Below are 22323 nucleotides of genomic sequence, written 5' to 3' on the forward strand. Positions count from 1 at the left end.
GCCGATGCACCGACGTTAACTTGGACAAGTACAGCAAAGCAAGTTTACAGGCATCAGTTTACACAAGGGGGCCCTACTGAAGAAAAGCATTAAGGGCGTGAAGAGCATCGGCACGGATTCGATCCACCTCGGCGATCTCGGCCTCGTCGTCCTCGTCTCTCCCCATCACCACCGTGGCTGCTCGTGGCACGACTTTCAGCCAGGTCGGTCTTCGGATCAGTCGTGAGACCTTTTGCTTCCTCTTGGGAGCAAGCAATGAGGGATTCCTCATCCTGGATAAGCTGTTTGGTCTCCATGGCCCTCTTCTCAAGGTCCTCCGGTCCTTGCGCAAGGTCGCAAGTTTGACGCTACGAGCGAAGTGGCGGTCTTGGCGTCTAAAACGGCTTTCTTCTCATTGAGCCGTTGACATTTGCCTGCAATATCGGCTCTCAACGGGAGTTGGGCGCGCGAAGAGTAATCCTTTGACGAGCCGACCGCACCCTTGACCTGAAACCGGCAAAGACACCGCCCGCCAAAGCTTAACTTGCAGCGTATCGGGAGACGGGGCTGGATGTCCTCGAGGATACCCTTGATTGCCTCAGTGGTTCTCGACCAGCCGTATCGACCGAGGAGGAGAGCAAGACTTTGAGGCGCTGGAGTGTGCCATCGATCGCACTAGGATCTGGCTCTTCACCTGTTTTGGAAACGGCAGGCTCGATGGAGTCGGGGTCGAACGTCAACAAGCTTGAAGGATCACACCCCTGACAGACGAGCAAGAGCAGCATGAGCATACGACAAAGGAAAAGAGCGGGCTTGAGAGAGAGAGAGAGAGAGCTTACCTCTCCCAAGAAAGGAAGGGAAGCCGATGTTGTGACGATCAGCTTTACGGCAGTCTGGGCTAGGTTAGCCACTTGGTCAGTCGCGCTTGGCGAATTGGACAGGCCAAGGGCAGCAGATGGCATCGGCACCTCTTCAACGTCCCCGCTAGAAGTCCCGTCAGTCTGCAAGGGAAATGGTGAGGCAAACCAATTAGTGACAAGACGATGTGGAACACGAACTGCTGAGTATATTACATTTGAAACTTCCTGGCTCGGCGAGGAGACTTGCGGGCTTGTGCGGGCCCTTGTGACGCATCGACGCTTCATGCGCGACCTCGTTTGGATCGGAACCTGAAGGACAGCCGGCTCGGAAGTCGACCTTTTCTGAGAAGCCGACGTTGGCGAAACCGTCTGGCTCTGGGTAGTGGACCTTTCTGTATCACCTGGGGAAGAGTCCCTTGGACTGGACTGTGCTCCCTCACTGGAGTTCTCTTCAGTAGAGGCCTGGAAGAAGAGGTACAACCATGTTACAAAGGTTGGGAAGGCAAATGTGTTCGATTAAGACACGGATCAACTTACGTGCAAGTTTTCCTCGGCAGGAGCTTTGCGCTTCAGTGGTCTTCCTGACAGCCACCTTCCTCACTGCCGTCCTCGCCTGAGTCGAGGCTCGGGGGGCAACTGGCCCCAAAGTTGCTTTACTCTTGGGAGCCGATTTCGGAGGAATCGGCTGGCTTTGCATTATGACTTTCTTCAGAGATGGCGAGCTCTGGCAGAAGAGAACCACCGGGGCCGGAGGAAGGAATACGAAGGGGGAGCCGTTGGCTTGCTTGGGAACTGGGCCCTCTTGTTGCTGCCAGGAGATAGAGTCAGGTCACCAGACGATCACCATAAGCAGTTACAAGAAATATGTGAGTGATGGTACCTGGTCTGCGGGGATGTCATACTCGGCATCGAGTTGTCTCAACAGCGGTCCTAAAGCCCTTCTGAAGACATGGGTCTTCCACATGGACCACCAAGTCTCGAAGCCACTCGGTAGTAAAGGAGAAACGGAGGTTGTGGGGAATTGGGATGGCCAAAGCATCAAAGAAGGTGTAACACCTTTGGCCGTAAGTATGTCGTGCAGTTCAGCTCGCTTGCTCGTCGGTGGTGTAAGAAGAAGTGTGGGCGGCACCTGCCCGAGACCAAGCTGTCGGGCTACCACTACCGGTTGATAACACTCATAACCCAGCTTGATGATCCGGTTCGAGGTACTCATGCCGACAGGGAGGAAGCAAGGGCGAATCATGATGGAATACAGATGCTGGGTGCTATCGTCATCGGCAAAGTTATCCAATCGAAAGGAGACTGGATTTTCAAAATTCTCCGGTTCAAGTATAAGGAAAGAACAGGGGGTTGTCCAAACCTTGGAAGAAGATCTTGAACCACCCCGTCGCTTCCTTAGGGATCAGCCCGCTGCCCGGGAGACCATACAAAGCTTGGCCATAGCCGGTACATCGGATATCCTTGCCGTTAGCATCCGGGAAGGTGCAGGAGGTCAAAGGTGGGAAGTCTCGGGATCCGGTTCTCGAAAGTATAGCTGCGCCCATAACCGAATAAACCACCGGGGACCGCCGCTTTAACTCGTCTTTTGAGAGAACAGTTTGACGGACATCGTTGAAGAGATCGATAGACCTCTCCAAGAAACAGCCTTGCCTAGGCCAAGATGGGTGCCTTTGGCCAGTTCATAGGCTAGGGAAAGGTAATTCTTGGTAGGGGCAAGTGATGGGCCACAGAATATGAAGTGTTCCAACCAAAAGTTCAGGAAGGCTGTGTGTTCTCTCTCTGTCACATGGCCTTTGGTCTTCATATAACGATTGAGGTAGGCACCCCAACTGGTACACTCTTTTTTAGAAGAAAGGGTGAAAGGGACTTTCGGCAGCTTTGAATGCGTATGGGCTTGGGGATGCAATGTCTAGGCCCGTGATCATGGTCACATCCAAGCAGAGTGGGTGTCATAGGGCCATGGCCAAACATGAAACAGCTTCAGTGCGTCGTACTGTAAATAGCCGATGGTTTTCGGAATGTTTTCATTCTTCTCAAGAGAAGACAATGATAATGACAGGGCATCGGCTATCCCTATGGCTTCCTGAGTAGCATAATGGGCTTTGGATACTCGTTGTACCATGTCACCCAACCCTCGTGGGGTTAGGCCGTGCTCGCAGTGCAGTCGGCCCGGGAGGTCAGATCTAAGTTCCGATTCACAAAGGGGATCCCGTTAGCTTCGCATGAAATTAAGAGGGCAGGACTCTCGGAAGAACAAGGACCAAGGCACATAGAATTTGCGAGAGAAGGATGTGGCAAGCAGGATGTCCGAAACCTAAAATTGATAGTGGGAGAAAACATTAATTCAGGTGTTTGCTGTTTACTCTTGACATTGATGCATGTGGCAAGGGGGCCGTTGAGGATTACCTTCAGACCGGAGACCATGGCGTTGGCGTTGGATGATTCCGCCATTGGATGCGTTGAGGGATTGGGACGGCGCGGCTGAGATCTGAGATCCGTAGAGCTGTCTGGGCGGCGATTTGGGGATCTGCGTTTCTCAGACGAAGGGCGCAAGTTACCGTTTGGAGGGGCAGTTAGGTTGACCTTGCTCCCGTTTATCATAGAGGCTGGTGTGATGCCATCGGCTCTTTTGGGGACGCCTGACTCTGGCTATCGGCAGGGTTATGTGAAGACGTTCCTTCATTTTTTAGATTGGTGATAAAGTTAAGGAGGCAAGACGCCATGACATGGCCTGATGAGGTATAAGCATAATGATTTTGGAAATGACATTTCCAAAACCAGGGGGGCATGTGTTATCACCAGAATTTGACCGAGTCAGAGGAGGGCCGTGATCAAGATGGGCTTGAAGATATATATATATATAGAAGAAATACGTGAATCGGCCTTACATGCAAAGTTTGGGCTAGTTTGCCCTTGTATCTGTAACATATTAGGTTACGTGTCGATTAGGAGTTGGAGTTTTACTCGTGCACGGTTAGGTGCACACCCGAATTAGAAAGTCCCTTGGACTATAAATATGTATCTAGGGTTTATGGAATAAAACAACAACCAACGTTCAACACAAACAAATCTCGGCGCATCGCCAACTCCTTCGTCTCGAGGGTTTCTCCGGTAAGCACCATGCTGCCTAGATCGCATCTTGCGATCTAGGCAGCACAAGCCTACCCACGTTGTTCATGCGTTGCTCGTGCCGAAGCCTTTTTGATGGCGAGCAACGTAGTTATCTTAGATGTGTTAGGGTTAGCATTGTTCTTCGTATCATATGCCGTCGTAGTGCAACCCTCATGCATCTAGCCGCCCTTACACCTATCTTAGGTGTAGGGGCGGCACCCCGCTTGATCATAGTTTAGTAGATCTGATCCGTTACGGTTGCTCCTTGTTCTCGCAAGGATTAGTTTAACATCCGCAATAGTTAGGCCCTACAAAGGGTTGGAGGATCCAGCGGCGTGTAGGGTGAAGTTTGCTAGCCCTAGAAAGGATGTTCCGGGGATCAACCTCGTGTTGGTTTTTAGGCCCTGTCTAGGATCGGCTTACGGTCACCGCGCGCGAGCGCGAGGCCCAATCGTGAGTAGGATGATCCGATTATGCGGTGAAAACCCTAAATCGTCGTAGATCTCATTAGCTTTATCTTGATCAAGCAGGACCACCATATATTCGGACACCTTGTACGAATCATGGGTGGATCGGCTCTTTGAGCCGATTCACAGGATAACTCGAGAGCCGATCGAGGCTCGTATTTAATGTTTACGTGTATGCCATGCAGGAAACTAAGCGAGGCATAATCCAACACCTTCCCGACCGGTATAGGTCGGGTGGCACGCCCTTGCGATAGCATCGGACGTGTGACCAGGAGGCTTTGCGGGCCGTCGCTCCGAGGGACCGGGCCAGCCGCAGCCCTAGTTGTTCCCGGCTCTACCGTGTTGCCCGTCGCTGCCCGCCGGTGGGTTTCGACGTCAACGCATCCACTGTTGTCATTCCATACAACTTGTCTACCCGAACCCCGCCTCCTCGTTTTGTTGACCCATTTGCACCTAAACAAAGGGACCTTAAAAGAAGGTCCATAGTCAAGTTCCCATATATCCTCTATGTAACCATAATATGTGTCATTTGGGCCTTCATTCATTATTGCATCAAATCGGACACCACTGTTTTGGTTGGTGCTCTTTTTATCTTGGGCGATTGTGTAAAATGTATTCCCATTTATCTCGTACCCTTGGAAAGTAACTACAGTCGAAGATGGTGTCTGGGCCAGCAAGTACAGACTGATCTTCAATATCTTTGTTATTCAGGAGATGTTTTTGCAACCAACCGCCGAAAGTCGACATGTGTTCACGTCTAATCCAATCGTTCGACTGCCCCGGGTTCTGGGAGCGTAGAAATTTCTTGTGGTCACCGATATACGGAGCCACCATGGTGGAACTTTGTAGAACTGTGTAGTGTGCTTGAGTCAAAGAAATCCCGTCCCTACATATCATTGATTTCCTTCCTAGCGTGCCTTTTCCACTTAGTCTCCCTTCATGCCGCGATTCAGGAACACCAATCGGCTTAAGGTCAGGAATAAAGTCAACACCGAATTCAATGACCTCCTCTATTCCATAGCCCTTGGAGATGCTTCCTTCTGCCCTAGCACGGTTATGAACATATTTCTTCAAGACTCCCATGAACCTCTCGAAGGGGAACATATTGTGTAGAAACACAGGACCGAGAATGGAAATCTCATCGACCGTGTGAACGAGGAGATGTGTCATAATATTGAAGAAGGATGGTGGGAACACCAGCTCAAAACTAACGAGACATTGGACCACATCATTCTGCAACCTCGGTAGAATTTCTGGATTTATTACCTTCTGAGAAATTGCATTGAGGAATGCACATAGCTTCACAATGGGCAGTCGAACATTTTCCGGTAGAAGCCCCATCAATGCAATCGGAAGCAACTGTGTCATTATCACGTGATAGTCATGAGACTTCAGGTTCTGGAATGTTTTCTTCTCCATATTTATTATTCCCTTTATATTGGAGGAGAAGCCAGACGGGACCTTGATACTGCGCAGACATTCAAAAAATATTTCCTTCTCTGCTTTTGTAAGAGCGTAGCTGGAGAAATGACGTCCTTTAACTCTCTCATGCAGCTTTTTGGGGTCTTTCCAACGTTGCTGGTCCTCCCGTGCTTCTGGTGTATCTTTTGTCTTCCCGTACACGCCCAGAAAGCCTAGCAGAGTTCACGCAAAGATTCTTCGTCACGTGCATCACATCGATTGAAGAGCGGACCTCTAAGACTTTCCAATAATCTAGCTCCCAAAAAATAGATTTCTTCTTCCACATGGGCGCGTGTCCGGCATCGTCATTCGGAACAGACCGTCCGCCAGGACCCTTTCCAAATATTACATCTAGATCCTTGACCATACCAAATATATCAACACCATCACGATGGGGAGGCTTCCTCCGGTGATCAGCCTCACCGTTGTAATGCTTGCCTTTCTTTCTTACGGGATGGGTAGTCCTAAGAAATCGACGATGCCCCGTGTACACGACCTTCCGACCTTTTTCCAAATAATCACCTTCGAGCTCATGTAAACAAGTGCGTGCATGCATTGTATCCCTTGTTTGACTGTCCTGAAATGTTACCAAGAGCAGGCCAGCTCATTGATGGTTACGAAAAGCATCGCTCTTAGGTCAAATTCCTCCTCGCTTGTGCTCGTCCCACACACGTACACCCGCTAGGGACCACAGCTGTAGAAGTTCTTCGACTAATGGCTTCAGGTACACATCAATGTCGTTCCCGGGTTGCTTCGGGCCTTGTATGAGCACCGGCATCATAATGAACTTCCGCTTCATGCACAACCAAGGAGGAAGGTTATATATACAAAGAGTCACGAGCCGAGTGCTATGGCTGCAGCTCCGCTCTCCAAAAGGATTCATGCCATCCGTACTTAGACCAAACCTTAAGTTCCTTGCATCCTGTGCAAAGTTTGGGAACTCTCTATCGATTTTTCTCCATTGGGATCCATCAGCAGGGTGCCTCAACATCACGTCTTTCTTACGGTCTTCTTTGTGCCATCGCAACAACCTAGCGTGCTCTTTATTTCTCGAACAAGCGTTTCAGCCGTGGTATTATAGGAGCATACCACATAACCTTGGTAGGAACCCTCTTCTTGGGGCGCTCGCCCTCAACATCACCAGGGTCATCTCGTCCGATCTTATACCGCAATGCAAGTGCACACGGACATGCATCCAAATTCTCGTACTCACCGCGGTAGAGGATGCGATCATTAATGCATGCATGTATCTTTTGCACATCTAATCCTAGAGGGCAGACAATCTTCTTCGCTTCGTACGTACTGGCGGGTAATTCGTTACCCCTTGGAAGCTTCCTCTTAATTATTGTCAGCAACTTTTCAAATCCTGAGTCAGTGACACCGTTCTCTGCCTTCATTGCAACAATTTCAGTGTGTTGCCTAGCTTTTTATGGCCATCTTCGCAAGTTGGGTATAACAATTTGTTGTGATCTTCTATCATCTTGTCGAAGGCCAACCTTTCCTTTTCAGTTTCACATTCTCTCCTTGCATCAGCAATGGCCCGACCAAGATCATCATCGCAGTGCTCATCCGGTGTCTCTTGATCTTCTACTTCATTGTCTTCATTGCCTTCTCGCAGTATCATCGTATTCAGGGAAATTGGGATAACCGTCATCATCCTCTTCCTCTTCTTCATTGTCTTCCATCATAACCCCTCTTTCTCCGTGCTTGGTCCAACAATAGTAACTGGGCATGAAACCGGATCGCAGAAGGTGGCTGTGAATGAGAGTCGAGTGAGCGTAATTTACGGTATTCTTGCAGTTGACACATGGACAATACATGAAGCCACCATGTTTGTTTGCCTCCGCCACAGCCATAAAATTATCCAGGCCCGAAGTGAACTCGTCAAACCGTCGGTCAATGTACATCCATTGCCGATTCATCTGCATGATATAATTTAGCTGATCAAAACCATTACAGAACATCACGATGTATATATACACATGCATTTTATCAATTACGGATGAAAAGGATAAAGTTGTTAACCTCGATGAAGAAGAAAAAAACAAGTTAAGTGTGGCTTGATTTGTGTAAACTCAAGTGGCAAATCCTCTTAAGCATTTCATCAAACACCTCTTGTGCATGTGAAGAAGAAAGGAGAGCAATACACCCCTCTTGTGAAGAAAGTGAAAAAATGGCCAAGTGTGGCTCACACTTGGGCAGGGCAAGGTAATATAGCCAGATTGGGGACCTTGTCCCGGTTTGTAACACAAACCGGGTCCAGAGGGGGGGGGGGCTTTGGACCCGGTTTGTAATACAAACCGGGACTAAAGGTTTCCCACGCCTGACAAGGCCTGCCGCGCCCTGCCGTGGACCCTTTAGTCCCGATTTGTATTACAAACCGGGTCCAAAGGCCACTACCGGACAAGCTCTGAGCTAGTGGGGTCGCCCTGGGCAAAACGAACCGGGATCAATGCCCACATTAGTCCCGGTTTGGTTCTGCACTGGGACATTTGGTTGGGACCAAAGGCCTCTTCTCCACTAGTGTTCACATTCGGTTGTTTTTCTTTTCGGCAACACTTGGAAAAATTAGACCAATAAGATTGTTCCCCATCTTCCACCACTTCCGTCTTTTCCTTTATTAATTAATTGCGAACAGGAATCTCCAGGTCTATTCTTTCCATGTCCCGATCTACATCTCCCGTGACAAAACTTCCCTATGGTACTCCCCTATGGTTTGGAATTCCAAAATGGACATTTGATTAAAATTTGACAAAAAAAAGGAGAAAAATTTGGAGACACGCCATGTAAAATCACTGAATCATCATTCATTAAGCAAAACTTCTGTACTTGAATATGACCACATGGGAGGTTCCAATGATGTGAGACACGCATATTAAATTCTTGCAAAATGAACAACATGGACAAAGTCGTTGTTCTTGCCCTAGTGCTACCGATTTGTGGGTTGAATAAATAGTAAAGTTGTCCTAGTTTTTTAGGTAAGTTGTCCTTCTTGCTGTGCTTGCTTAGCCCGAATAGACAAGAACGGTCCAGCCCAAATCTCATAGCACCAAACGGAAAATAAATTAGAGACCGGCCAAACGCACAAAGAATTCGATTGCGCTGGCTCTCGGCATTTCTTCATACCAAAAAACACGCTTCCAGCACTATATTTTTTTACACCTTTTCAATTTAACAGCCGAGTGTTTTTCAATTCGGAAACACTCTCTGCGTGGCATGTTCATGATTTTGATGATATTTTCTAAAATTTTGATAATTATCCTGGGCACGGAAATATAATGTGCCCAAAAATTGGATTAGATTCAGTTCAAAGTTATTGACTATTTTTGTTCTTTTACAGTTGACAAAATTTGAAAGAGAAAATCTGAATAGCTTCTAAAAAATATTAAACTTCCAAGAATTTGTGAATTTTAGTGGGTCCAAAAATTTGTATGCCCTGGAGGCAATAATAAAGTTTTATAATTCATATATTTCTTCATAACAAAGCTTATATTGTATGATATAATTGTATTAGCTCCGGATATTGTGATATTGGATGAAAACCTAATTAAATTTGTGGAATAATATATAAACACCAAAGAAGATATCCCTAGTTGATCACTCCTCTATGACTAGTACATGTGATATTGATAGTATTGTTTTCCTGACTATAGGGCAATGAGCAAAAGTTGTTACGAGATTTCCGGTATCACATGTGACAAACATTATTAGTGGAATAATAATGTTTGATACTCCCTCTGTTCTGATTTATAGGGACTACACGCATCCCTAGATCGTCAATTTGACTAACATAATATAAATTATAGTGAAATAAAAAAATCATTAGAAAGTAGAAAGTAGAAAATTTTATTATAATAATATTTTTATATATATACCTTGTATTACGTTGGTCAAATTTACGAATTAGGGATACACGTGGAACCTATGAACCGGGATAGAGGGAGTAGACCCCAAATGAAACAAATCATCAGTATAGATGTCGGTATTTTTTTCAAAGACTAAGTACTACCGTTACTAAGATCGTTAGACCATGATGCTAATATGAACTAGGATATGACATGGATTTCATGTGATCTTCGAATGTTACTTTCCAACTGAGTTGCATATGATATTCATGCATACTGGATAATTTGTCGTAGTGTTATTTTATGTGATCGTGGAAATTGCTACTCCGATGATGGAAAGATAGGCTCTAGGCCTACACATGCATCATGTTGTTCGTCATAGTCTAGCTAGACACATGACTAAGTTATCATGTCATAGGAATATTAATAATACATGATGAGTAAAGGAGTACATGCCACGAAACGAGGATAATGTAGAGAGTTTCACCTCGGGCTATGTGAAGTATCAAGAAACAATGTGACGTGTATCGAATAGTAATACTGAAGGTTCACATGACTAAGATATTTGTGTTATGTGTGAGAATCATTGTGGTTATCAATCACTCTACATCGATCATTGTCGAGAAATATTGTTCCGGACATGTCCACATATATCTGAACCTATATGGCCACACGCTTAAGGGTTAGCGACATTTAAATTGTGAGTATGAATGAAGCTAGAAATGGAAAGTCATTCTGAAGGTTCTTCAAAATCCCAGAATAATTCAAAAGTGTCCAAAGTGTGCCCGTAAGTGATATAGAATCGTGTCAGTCATTTATGGAAGGTACGAGAAGGATCGAGGTTTATTCTGGAATATTTTGGAAGAGTCCGGTATATTTATGGAAGGTTGGAAGGGTCCGGAAGGGGTGGCCCAGAAGGGCACCATGGGCCTTGGCCACATGAGCCTCACCTTGTCCAGCGCATAGGGGATGGGAGAGTCCAAGGGGTGGACTCTTCCCCCTTACTCGGTTTGGGAGGGAGGAGTCCAGGTGGACTCTGATTCCCCCCCCCCCCCAAGTCGGTTCTGATGGACTCCTCCCCCATAGGTCAACCGGACCCCTTTAAATACATGGGAGAGGGGAGGGGCATCACATTACAAGCCACTCATCCCTCACCCAAACCCTAGCTGTCGTCCACCTCCACCTCGCTGACGCAGCTGTCCCAAGAACTTCCGCCGGCCACCACCTCCTCCACGCCACCCTTTGCTTGTCGTTGTCCTAGCAGACACCAACGAGAGACCGCAGGGAGATCTACTTCCCCTTCGTGTTCTCGAAGTGCTGTCAGAGTTCTACCACCCTCTAGGTTCAATCTTGCGTTCCGAGGTCATGTTTGTACATGCTAAGCTCACAAAGTTTAAACCTAGTATTTTTGTATGTGCAAAACTATCATTACACATGTTGTATGCGTATGTAGAGTTTATAACATCCGATCATCAGAAGACGCTTTAAAACAACAAACTTCGCAATGGTGCATACTAAGGGAGAACACATTATTTTCTTGGTATTAGTGTGAGGGATCATTTTATAATACTACCGTTGCCTACAAGCAAAATAAGATGCATAAATGGATTAACATCACATTAATTCGTAATGTGACATGATATAGCATTTTCTTGCGCCTTTGATCTCCATCTTCAATGCACCAGTGTGATCTCCATCCCATGGTGCCTAGGTCCTTGAGCGCTGCCACGATTGCCTCCACCATGTGTTACAACTACCACTATAGCTAACTCATAGAGATAAAGTAACTCAATTACATGAAGTTGAATATTGGCACACATGTGATACAATTAAAGTGACAACCATATGGCTCCTGCCGGTTGCCTTACTCATTGACATGCAAGTCGTGACAAATGTTACAAAACATGATCATATCATACATCAAATATACCATATCACATCTTGCAACACATCACAATGGAGAAGGCAAGGTTTACCGAGGTTCGGGCCCTCAGAGGGTAATACCCTACTCATGTTTGTCTGATCTGGATTGTCGATGAAAATTACAATGTCGTCGTAATGTCTATGTTGGTGTAGATCGGATCTTCCCTAGGGCAGATTATGCGTGAGTTAGATGATGATGAGTCTGGCCTCCCCGGCGGCCCCTCATAGCCTTTATATAGGAGGCTAGGTCTCAGGTACCATGACCAAATCAGTTACAAGTTAGAGGTGAACCATAGGGTTTCCCAATCTTAGGCTTGTCCTTGTTCCACACTCCAGGAACCTGGGCTTCTGATGCTCCTAGCTGCTAGCTTCTCTTGGGCTCTATGGTCCCCAGCAAAGAATCATGTGGGCCTTCAATTGGGCCAAACCAGATACACTAACGGTGGGTACCCGATCGGCTATATATACCCACGTGAGTGGGTGTACTCGAAGGTGCGAATAAGCACGCCGTGATGAAGTGGATGGACCGCGGGCTCACGCTGCCGCCATCCTTCCACGTGTACGGCCACGAGGCGGAGGCGGGATCTTCTTCCTCGCGCGGTCGTCGTCGTCCTTGCTCGCACCGACGAGGAATGGATATCGTCGATGGAGTGCGAGCCCTCCTCCGACGAGTCGGGGAGGATGGCAACTATGTCGATAGCGGCGAAGCCGACCAATCCTCCTTCGAGAAACAACGGCGCTCTCCGAGCGAGCGGCAGCACGGAACTTCGAGGAGGAAGAAGTGCGCGTTGCCGTCCTGGCGGTGGCGGCCTACAAAGCCCAACAAAAGGAGCTCGTTGCCTGCCTCCTGAAGCCTGACATCGTCATCCTCGACGAGTGAGGCTGCAGCTCGCTGTCCGCCGGCCCACATGCCCCGGTGAGGTATTCCGGGGACGAATTTTGGTTAGTTAGGGTTGCGGTAGGCTAGATCTAGTTTAATTTCGCGCCTGCGTTGATTTTGCCTTTGTATAAATTATCAATGAATTTCAATCGCGATGAATGTAGCGAAAAACTGGGATGATCTAGTGTTTAAAATCTCAAGAAAACATAGTTTTCGAATTCTTCAGTTTCGAGTACGGTATCTAATCTACGCTTCGTCGATTTCGGTCTGTATTCACGTTTTCGATAGCGAGTACTTGGCTTTTTATAGTCTGCTAGAAGGTCGAAATTGCATGGGTGAACCTGGGAGCAAGCGCACCCTATATTCAAAAAAAATTTAATAATTCAGAAAAATGTCAAAAAAATTTAAATCTTTTTGGGAATCAAAGATGATCATGTATTGTACTCGTATACGAAAGATTCACCATGGAATACCTTCTCTTGTTTCGTGGGTGAAAAAAACAGACTTGGAGGTCCTATATTAAAGTACTATTCACGCTATATTCGTCATAGATTTGTTTTTTTTTGCCTGAAGTCAATGTGAAACATTTCTTGGCCAAATAAATTTATACGAGTACAATACTTGATTATCTTTGATTCCCAAAAGGATTCGAATTTTTTTGACTTTATTTAAAATTACTACATTTTTTGGGAGTATATAGGGTGCGCCTGCACCCGAGAGCCAAAAGTTCGGGTCAGCTAGAAGGTGCTCTAGCCTGAGTAGGCAAGCCAACCGCACAACCTAGCGAGAAGCGACGTCCCGCACGAGCACGACCTAGCACCAAGATTTCTGTGGAGTAATGCTACTGGCAATTTACTTACAAAACAATCTTACGGACTGACGTGTCAAACCATGGGTGCATCAGTGTGAGCAAATTTCGGAACAACAACCGGATCTCTCCAACTGCAGGAGGCCACGTTCGTCAGTAAGTTTCATCCGTAAGTCATTTTCCGTAGGTGTAGGATTACCGATTTCTGTGCCCGTTGTTGGCCTCACCCGGTGCCAGCGAGAGCAACAGCGAAGCTCAATTTGGCTCCTCTACTTTCCTGCTGTCCCGATCGAGAGGATCAAACCATGTCGCCACGATCCAGAATTCGAGATGCCCAACATCCACCACATGTACTATCAATCTGCTTCTGCAGACGCTAGCCGTGCACGTATGTGTTATTGCTGCAGAAGAAGAGGCACAGAACGGTTGCGCCGTCATGTCACACACCAGATATCTTTGGCGGCAGAAGACGGCACTGCATCGTCATTCTCACTTTCCACTTGTTACCATCAGTCACTCTCGAGCAACGACCGAACGACGTGCTTGCATATGCAACGCCAAAGAACGTAAAATCGTATCGACCACGGTGAGCCCGACCACATCGAGAAATTGCCTAGTTAAGTGAAGTGGCTAGCTATAAGCGGATAAGCCACACTCAAGAGCTAGCTAGCTAGCGCGCCAACACGATGGAGCAACAGGCGTACAACCTATGCCTCATCTTGGCCCTCCTACTCCCTCTCCTGCTCCTCAAGCTACTCACGAAGCGAGGCGGCGGCGATGGCGCCGTCCGTCTGCCGCCCGGCCCCTGGCGGCTTCCGCTCATCGGCAGCCTGCACCACCTGGCCGGCAGCCCGCTCGCCCACCGCGTCATGGCCGACCTCGCGCGCCGGCACGACGCGCAGCTCATGTACCTCAAGCTCGGCGAGGTCCCCGTGGTGGTGGCCACGTCCCCAGAGGCCGCCCGCGAGATCATGCGCACGCACGACGCCGTCTTCGCGACGCGGCCCTGGAGCCCCACCATCAAGATCTATAACGCCGACGGGCAGGGCATCATATTCGCGCGCTACGGCGCGCTGTGGCGGCAGCTCCGGAAAATATGCATCCTCGAGCTCCTCAGCCCGCGCCGCGTGCAGTCGTTCCGCGGCATCCGGGAGGACGAGGCCGGCCGCCTCGTGGAAGCCGTCGCGGCCGCGCCGCCCGGGGAGCCTGTGAACGTGAGCGAGCGGATCGCCCTGCTCCTCGCCGACTCGACGGTGCGCGCCCTGATCGGGGACAGGTTCAAGAGGAGGGAGGAGTTCCTGCAGACCATCGATGAGGGGGTCAAGCTCGTCGCCGGGTTCAACCTCTGCGACCTGTTCCCGTCCTCGTGGCTCGCGAGGTTCGTCAGCGGCACGGCGCGGCTGGCCCAGGAGAACCACCGCAAGTGCTTCGAGCTCATGGAGTACGCCATTAAGCAGCACGAGGAGAAAAGGGCCGCCACCGCAGCGAACGGCGCCGTGGAGGATGGAGAAGACCTGGTGGACGTGCTCTTGCGGCTACGGAAGGAGGGTGGCCTCGAGGTGCCTCTTACCATGGGAATGATCAAAGCAGTTATACTTGTAAGTACATCAGCTTCTCACTTTCTACCTGTAAGAACAACCGGCAATTCCTAAACTATGTAAACCGGTACTACTGCAGGATCTATTTAGTGCCGGGAGCGAGACATCGGCGACCACGCTCCAATGGGCCATGTCGGAGCTCATGAGGAACCCAAACGTCATGAGAAAAGCACAAGCCGAAGTACGAGACAAACTCCAAGGGAAACCTAAGATAGGTGAGGATGACTTGGCCAATCTCAAATACCTCAGACTCGTCATCAAGGAGACAATGAGGCTGCACCCGGCCGCGCCATTGATTCTGCCGAGGGAGGCCATGGAGTCTTGCAAAATCCTCGGGTACGACATTCCCAAGGGCACCACGGTGTTGGTGAACGCTTGGGCGATCGCTAGAGATCCTAAGCATTGGGAAGACCCCGAGGAGTTCAAGCCAGAGAGGTTTGAGTCAGGTACGATCGACTTCAAAGGAACGGACTTCGAGTATATACCCTTTGGGGCAGGAAGGAGGATGTGCCCTGGAATGACTTTTGCGCAGTCAAGCATGGAGATAGTGCTGGCTGCGCTTCTCTACCACTTCGACTGGGAGCTCCCAGACGGGGTGAAACCAGGTGAGCTAGACATGGAAGAGGAGATGGGCCTCGCCGTCCGACGGAAGAACAACTTGTACCTGCATGCCATGGTCCGTGTGCCGCATGTTTGATTTGCAAAGTTGCATTTGCATTGATATGTGATCACAAACTCCCATGTAGTACTAGTCCTATCTGTGTATATTTATCACGATGTGAAGGGGTAATGGGGTATGAAGAAGTAGTATAAATTACTTTAGACCAAACACCATTGCAAGCTAAATACAAAATTATAAGAGACCAACGTGTGTTTTTTTCGAACCGGAAGCATTGCCCCAGCTTGTGAGACATTCTAATAAATCTAGTTATCCCCCTTTGGCATCAAGACGCCAAAAGGGAAAATAGCAATGCTATGCGACCATGGAAGATCACTCGGAGCCTTCATCTTCATCACCATTGCCGCTAGCCACATATCCATCATCATCATTCTCCATAGGTTGTTTCCCCGTGTTCCTAAAGGTGGAAGGACCGGAAGTGACGTCCCCAAAATCTGCACTATGGACATGCCCTTGGCTCCACTTCATATAGGACAAGGCGCTCTCAGACTGCGAAGGAGTAGGAGTAGGCCTCTCTTCGGGAGGTAGAAGCTTGAACATATGGCGCATGAGAGTTTTTTATTTTATTTTGGTTGATATGGTGTTGTTGCACATAGTGATCGTATTGGTACTTGCGGGTGTCAATGTTCATGCATAGGAGGGTCCTCTCCAGGAACCTTGCTTTCTTGACCTTGGCTTGCACTTCTTCCCATGAGGATGGCACTAATTCATTTCTAGCATTCTTCCCACAAGGGCCACTGCAGAGGGCAGCATCACCTTCATCCTCTTCACTAGAAGCAAAGGGTTGATGACCATGAGAGCCACCCACTTTATCCTTATCATCATCATACTTGGGCTGCTTCCATTGGGGTTTCACGGTCTTATGGATGACAAGCGATGTGGTGACAAGAGGATAGTTGGTGTCGGCCTCGATGATGAGCTTCGTGACATAGGGAACATACATCAGAGACTTCTTCAGGTCAAGGATGCAAAGGTACATATCATGGTGAAACATAGTCCATGACATCAAACGACCTCATTGGTGTCCCATCTTCTCATTGAGATACAAATGATGAGCATTGTACATGAGGTTTACCAAAGTGCCACGATGATCATCCACATTGCCTGCTTGGGGATCAATTTCTCATGGAACAAGCAAAGAAATATGTTGCACAGGAGGCCCTGCTCAGCCTTTAGTCGTCTCTTGAGTGATTTTTTTTCGAAATGGTTAGTGCCCCGACCTCTGCATCAATTGATGCACACAGCTTTTTATTGCAAAGTTTGAGCATTCAACATTTAAAAGTTTTACAACTTATGGGTCTCAAAATGTGTACATAAAAATCAACCAAACAGAATAAAATAAAGATATGGCTCTTATGCATGTTGTATTCTCTTAGAAAGCTGTCAGCCACCCTGGTTGTATAGATAGCCCGAGCAACCGTCTCCAGTCGACTGCATCCAGAATCTATATGAGCACGTTGTGGCTTAGGCAGAAGATAAGACCATTCGTGAATCCAGTGTGTAAATGTGGAGGCATACATGGGAGCAAACTTGTACTTGGAATACTCAAGGCCTTCAGTGTGCACTCTTTCACCACAATGCTTCCACATGGAATACTCAAGGTCTTTAGTCATACCTTGAGTGAATGTGGAGGCATACATGGGAGCAAACTTGTACTTGGAATACTCAAGGCCTTGAATCTCCAGTGCGTAATGTGAAGTTGCACGAATTGGAGATTCTAACCATGGAAGACTAGGGAAAGTAACTTCTACACAAACCTAGGTTCCCATTATATTATTGCCAATGTGGATGCCGATAACGGTTGTCACGCCTGGTTGTACCTGTTACCTCCTTCATAATAGCCTACATCGAGGGAGCTAAACTCCCCGCCAAAACTCCGATTGTTATATCCTTGCTGCCCATCAACCCAGCATTCGTTGAAACCATGGTTCGATCCCGAACCCGGCTCGAATTTGGAGTTTTTGAAATGTGGCTGGAAGCCTTGTGCTCCCCTTCCCGCATAATCCCCACCACCACCGTATGTGTTGCCATAGCCTCCTTGAGGTGGTTGGAAACGTGGAGGCGTATTAGGACCACTCGTCGGAGTCATGTTTCCCCGTACCGCACCTCGTGGAGGTTGAGTCGGCAGAAAATGGTCCTTGCGTCCGGCCATCGTTATAACCCTAGTGCAGCCGTGAGAGACAGTCGATGGGGACGTAAAACCCTCGTTATTAAATATTCTTGTTTCGTGACCATCGAGCCCGTCTAGCCCATGTCAACATGTTTTGGACATTGGTCCTTATGCCCATTAAGCCTGGAAACTTCAAACTCCCTGTATCAAGACACGCATCTCATATTCGATGATCGGTGTGGATTGAATGGCATGGTACACTCGGGTACATATAGGTTACGCTTGCTTTCCATTTTTTTGACAATTTTTGTTCCTCTGGACATGAATCCATTCATTCGTGTTGAAGCTATCAAGCAAAAATGTTGTCTGTGATAACACCAGGAGCCGCGATCACTTGTCGGTGACAAGATTTGTGAGGCAAGGAAGAAGATGTCAGAGATGTTGATGGATCCGGTGACGTACTTTTAATGCTCGGTTGTAGTTAGGGGAATCTAGGACTTATTGGTTTTGTTGATTCCGATTATGTTGGTGATTTGGACAAGAGAAGATCACACAGAGGTTATGTTTTCACCATTTTTAGTTGTTTTGTGAGTTCGAAAGAAATTTTACAGTCTGCCGAGTATATGGCAATTGTTGAAGCATCTAGAGAAGCTACTTCGCTGAGAGGTCCAATGATTTTTATCTCGCACTATCAAATTTTGTGATTGTCAAAGTGCTATATCCCTTACAAAGGATTCCATATCCATGAGAGAACAAATCACATTAATGTGAGATATCACTATACTCGAGAAGTCATTGCTAAAGGCGATGTGAAGATATGCAAGATAAGCACACATGATAATCTAGTTGATACGATGACAAAATCAGTACTTGCACTAAGTCGGTATCTCTAACTAGTTCTATTGGACTACAACACACAAACTGGGTTTGTATGCTAATTTGATATGGAGAAGTTATTTGCTTTATTCGACTACTGGACGGAATAATTTAGCTCAAGGTAGAGATTCTTAAAGCGTGAACCAAATTCTATTATAGGGCTTTACGCTGGCCATTGCACATGAGTATAACTCGTTTTCCTAAAGACTCTTGTAAATTTTCCTCTTATATATACCTTGATAAGTCGCACCTAAGGACTGGCATATCATCTCGTGTTTGTAACTTGTAATACTCTTCTGAGGGCTCCTTCGGTGCTCCCCCTAAACTAAGTTGAAGGGTTATAGTTGATTTTTTTCCCTACGTTGGGTCCGCCGAAATCCATATCCAGCACATTTATACCCGTCTTTACTGATACGGTATGTATACGTCTCGTAAGGAAAAAAGAAGAGGTCACGTGAGCAATATCTTTATAGGACATTTTTATTTCGCACATGCACGTGACCGTAGATACGTACAAAAACGAGGTACAACACAACGCATGTCATACGGGCCTGTACAGGGTTGTACGAACGGTGGATCTACACTAAAATTACGATTATGCCCCGCTTACGAACAAATATGAAAAATCTCCACCGTTGTTGTGTTTGACGCGCTCAAAAAAAAAATCAGGGGAGGAGCACTGAAGCAGAAGTGTACTCTTCTATTGTGTTCTTGGTTTTTTTCGGAAAGCCGGGTTTTCCACATCAAAATATATGTCTTGTTTTATCATCTTATCTTTGTTTATCTAGCAAGATCTGACTGAGGAAATGCCATTTAAGGTCAATTTCCACTTGTTACCATCATAGTCACTAGAACAACGGCCGAACGACGTGCCTCCATGCAACGCCAAAGAACGTAAAATTTGTATCGATCACGGCGATCCCGACCAATATGCTCGACCACATCGAGAAATTTGTTAGCACAGAGGCTAGCTATAAACCATACTCAAGAGCTAGCTCCTGCACTAACACTTTGTGTTCTCCGTCCAAATTACTCACCTCGTGTCCTGACTTTATATACGTACAAGACATATGGCGTTAGAGTCGCAATGCACTTAACTAACCCCTCCACCTCTCCACTCCAGGGCGCCTAGACGATGGAGCAACCGGCCTACTACCTTTGCTTCTTCTTAGCTCTCCTCCTCCCTCTCCTGCTCCTCAAACTACTCAGGAAGCGTGGCGGTGGCGATGGTGCCGTTCGTCTGCCACCCGGCCCCTGGCGGCTTCCGATCATCGGCAGCCTGCACCACCTCGCCGGCAGCCCACTCGTGCACCGCGTCATGGCCGACCTCGCGCGCCGGCATGACGCGCCGCTCATGTACCTCAAGCTCGGCGAGGTACCCGTGGTGGTGGCCACGTCCCCGGAGGCCGCCCGCGAGATCATGCGGACGCACGACGTGGTCTTCGCCACGCGCCCCTCGAGCCCCACCATCAAGATCATGAACGCCGACGGGGAAGGACTCATATTCGCGCGCTACGGCGCCCTGTGGCGGCAGCTCCGAAAGATTTGCATCATGGAGCTGCTTAGCGCCCGCCGCGTGCAGTCGTTCCGTGGCATCCGGGAGGACGAGGTCGGCCGACTCGTGGCCGCCGTCGCCGCGGCGCCACCTGGGGAGCCCGTGAATGTGAGCGAGCGGATCTCCGTGCTCATCACCGACTCGGCCGTGCGTGCCCTGATCGGGGACAGGTTCAAGAGGAGGGAGGAGTTCTTGCAGACGCTCGAGGACGGGGTCAAGCTCGTGGCCGGGTTCAACCTCTGCGACATGTTCCCATCGTCGTGGCTCGCGAGCTTCTTCAGCGACACGGCACGGCTGGCCCAGGAGAACCACCGCAAGAGCTTCGAGCTCATGGACTACGCGATCAAGCAGCACGAGGAGCACAGGGCTGCCGCGGCCGCCGCCTCGGGGAACGGCGACGTGGAGGAAGGTGAGGACCTAGTGGACACTCTGTTGAGGGTACGGAAGGAGGGTGGCCTGGAGGTGCCTCTTACCATGGGAATGGTCAAAGCAGTTATACTTGTAAGTACAGCATCTTCTCAGTTTCTACATGCTCTCCTCGATTCTCTTTCAGAACACCTGTCATTTATGGTGTTATACATTGACCATAGAGTTCCTTAAAAATGTGCTGTATTAGCCAAAACTATTTATATATTCTGAAAGTACACATTTGGTGATAGATTTAGTATTGTCAACAATAACCGGCAATTCATAAATTATGTAAATTGGTATTACTGCAGGATCTATTTGGTGCCGGAAGTGAAACATCAGCAACCACCCTCCAATGGGCCATGTCGGAGCTCATGAGGTACCCAAACGTGATGCGAAAAGCACAAGCCGAAGTACGGGACAACCTCCATGGAAAACCTAAGATCACCGAGGATGACTTGGCCAATCTCAAGTACCTGAGGCTCGTCATCAAGGAGACAATGAGACTGCATCCAGCTGCGCCATTGGTCCTCCCCAGGGAGGCCATGGAGCCTTGCAAAATCCTCGGGTATGACATACCCAAGGGCACCACGGTGTTGGTGAATGCTTGGGCAATCGCGAGGGACCCTAAGCACTGGGAAGACCCCGAGGAGTTCAAGCCGGAGAGGTTCGAGTCTGGCACGATCGATTTTAAAGGCACCAACTTCGAGTACATACCCTTCGGTGCAGGGCGGAGGATGTGCCCTGGGATGACATTTGCGCAGGCCAGTATGGAGATCGTGCTCGCCGCGCTCCTTTACCACTTCAACTGGGAGCTCCCGGACGGGGTGAAGCCGGGTGAGCTGGACATGGAAGAGGAGATGGGCCTCACCGTCCGACGGAAGAACGACCTGTACCTGCACGCCGTGGTCCATGTGCCCCCGATTTGATTTGCACAATTATATTAGCATTGATATGTGATCACAAACTCCCATGTACTCTGTGTGCGTTTGTCACAATGTGGAGGCGTATGAACTATGAAGTATTAATTACATCAAAGGAAATACTTGCAAAGCTGAGTACGGAATTATACGTGTGCCAATGTGTGCTACTGCTACAGATAAATTGTTGCTCTTTTTGTGGGAGAGATGTTTGTTTACTTGATCTGGGACACTCAGTTTTTTGACTCAGCCTATCATTTTTTCTGAACTTTCCCTGGTGCACGGGATCTCTTTTCTGACCTATTTGTCGTGCAAAGTGTTACAAGAGGGCGACTTTGCCTCTATAAGGTCGCTGATCCTCATATTAAAAGGTTTTATTTGAGGGGGGGACTGATTTACGGGTACAGAAAAAGTATGCTGGATAGCTCACTACAGACAGTCAGACTGTTTTACCTGTCTTCACCGGCTGGGTACAGAATGGGCTATAAAAGGGAGTGTGGCATTTTGTAGCTCGGGCTACATGGAGCTCGTTACCATGTGGTATAGGTGGAGAGCAACTAAACAATTGTTATACAAACAAAAACAAAACTACATGAAGCTCGTTTTTTTTCAAAAATTGGAAAATAGCATTTAATAGTTTCAAAAAAAATATGAACAAAAAATCTTGAGGTAGACAATGATGTACTCTACATTGCGAGAAAAAAATCAATTCGAAAGACTGAGTATTTTGGGCTGTACAAAATTGACAAATTTGTGGATCTGAAAAAGTGAACAATGCAGATTTTGAAACTTCCAACATTTGTCAGAATTTGTCATTTTTCTGTAGCCTCGAATATAATGTAT

At 47.9% G+C, this 22323-nt stretch overlaps 2 protein-coding genes across 2 annotated transcripts; both read left to right on the forward strand.

Moving 5' to 3' along the window:
- Positions 1-14005: 14005 nt before the first annotated feature.
- On the forward strand, positions 14006-15729 carry LOC124699730 (desmethyl-deoxy-podophyllotoxin synthase-like). Its single transcript, XM_047231982.1, has 2 exons — positions 14006-14932; positions 15012-15729. The coding sequence occupies exons 1-2, from the start codon at positions 14021-14023 to the stop codon at positions 15627-15629; spliced, it is 1530 nt and encodes a 509-aa protein (XP_047087938.1). The 5' UTR covers positions 14006-14020; the 3' UTR covers positions 15630-15729.
- Positions 15730-19732: 4003 nt separating this feature from the next.
- Positions 19733-21512, forward strand: LOC124699731 (desmethyl-deoxy-podophyllotoxin synthase-like). Its single transcript, XM_047231984.1, has 2 exons — positions 19733-20653; positions 20872-21512. Exons 1-2 carry the CDS (start codon positions 19733-19735, stop codon positions 21487-21489), a joined length of 1539 nt encoding a protein of 512 aa, XP_047087940.1. The 3' UTR covers positions 21490-21512.
- The last annotated feature ends 811 nt before the right edge of the window (positions 21513-22323 follow it).

This window comes from Lolium rigidum, chromosome 3 (assembly GCF_022539505.1).
Source record: "Lolium rigidum isolate FL_2022 chromosome 3, APGP_CSIRO_Lrig_0.1, whole genome shotgun sequence".
In the NCBI taxonomy this organism is placed as follows: Eukaryota; Viridiplantae; Streptophyta; class Magnoliopsida; order Poales; family Poaceae; genus Lolium; species Lolium rigidum.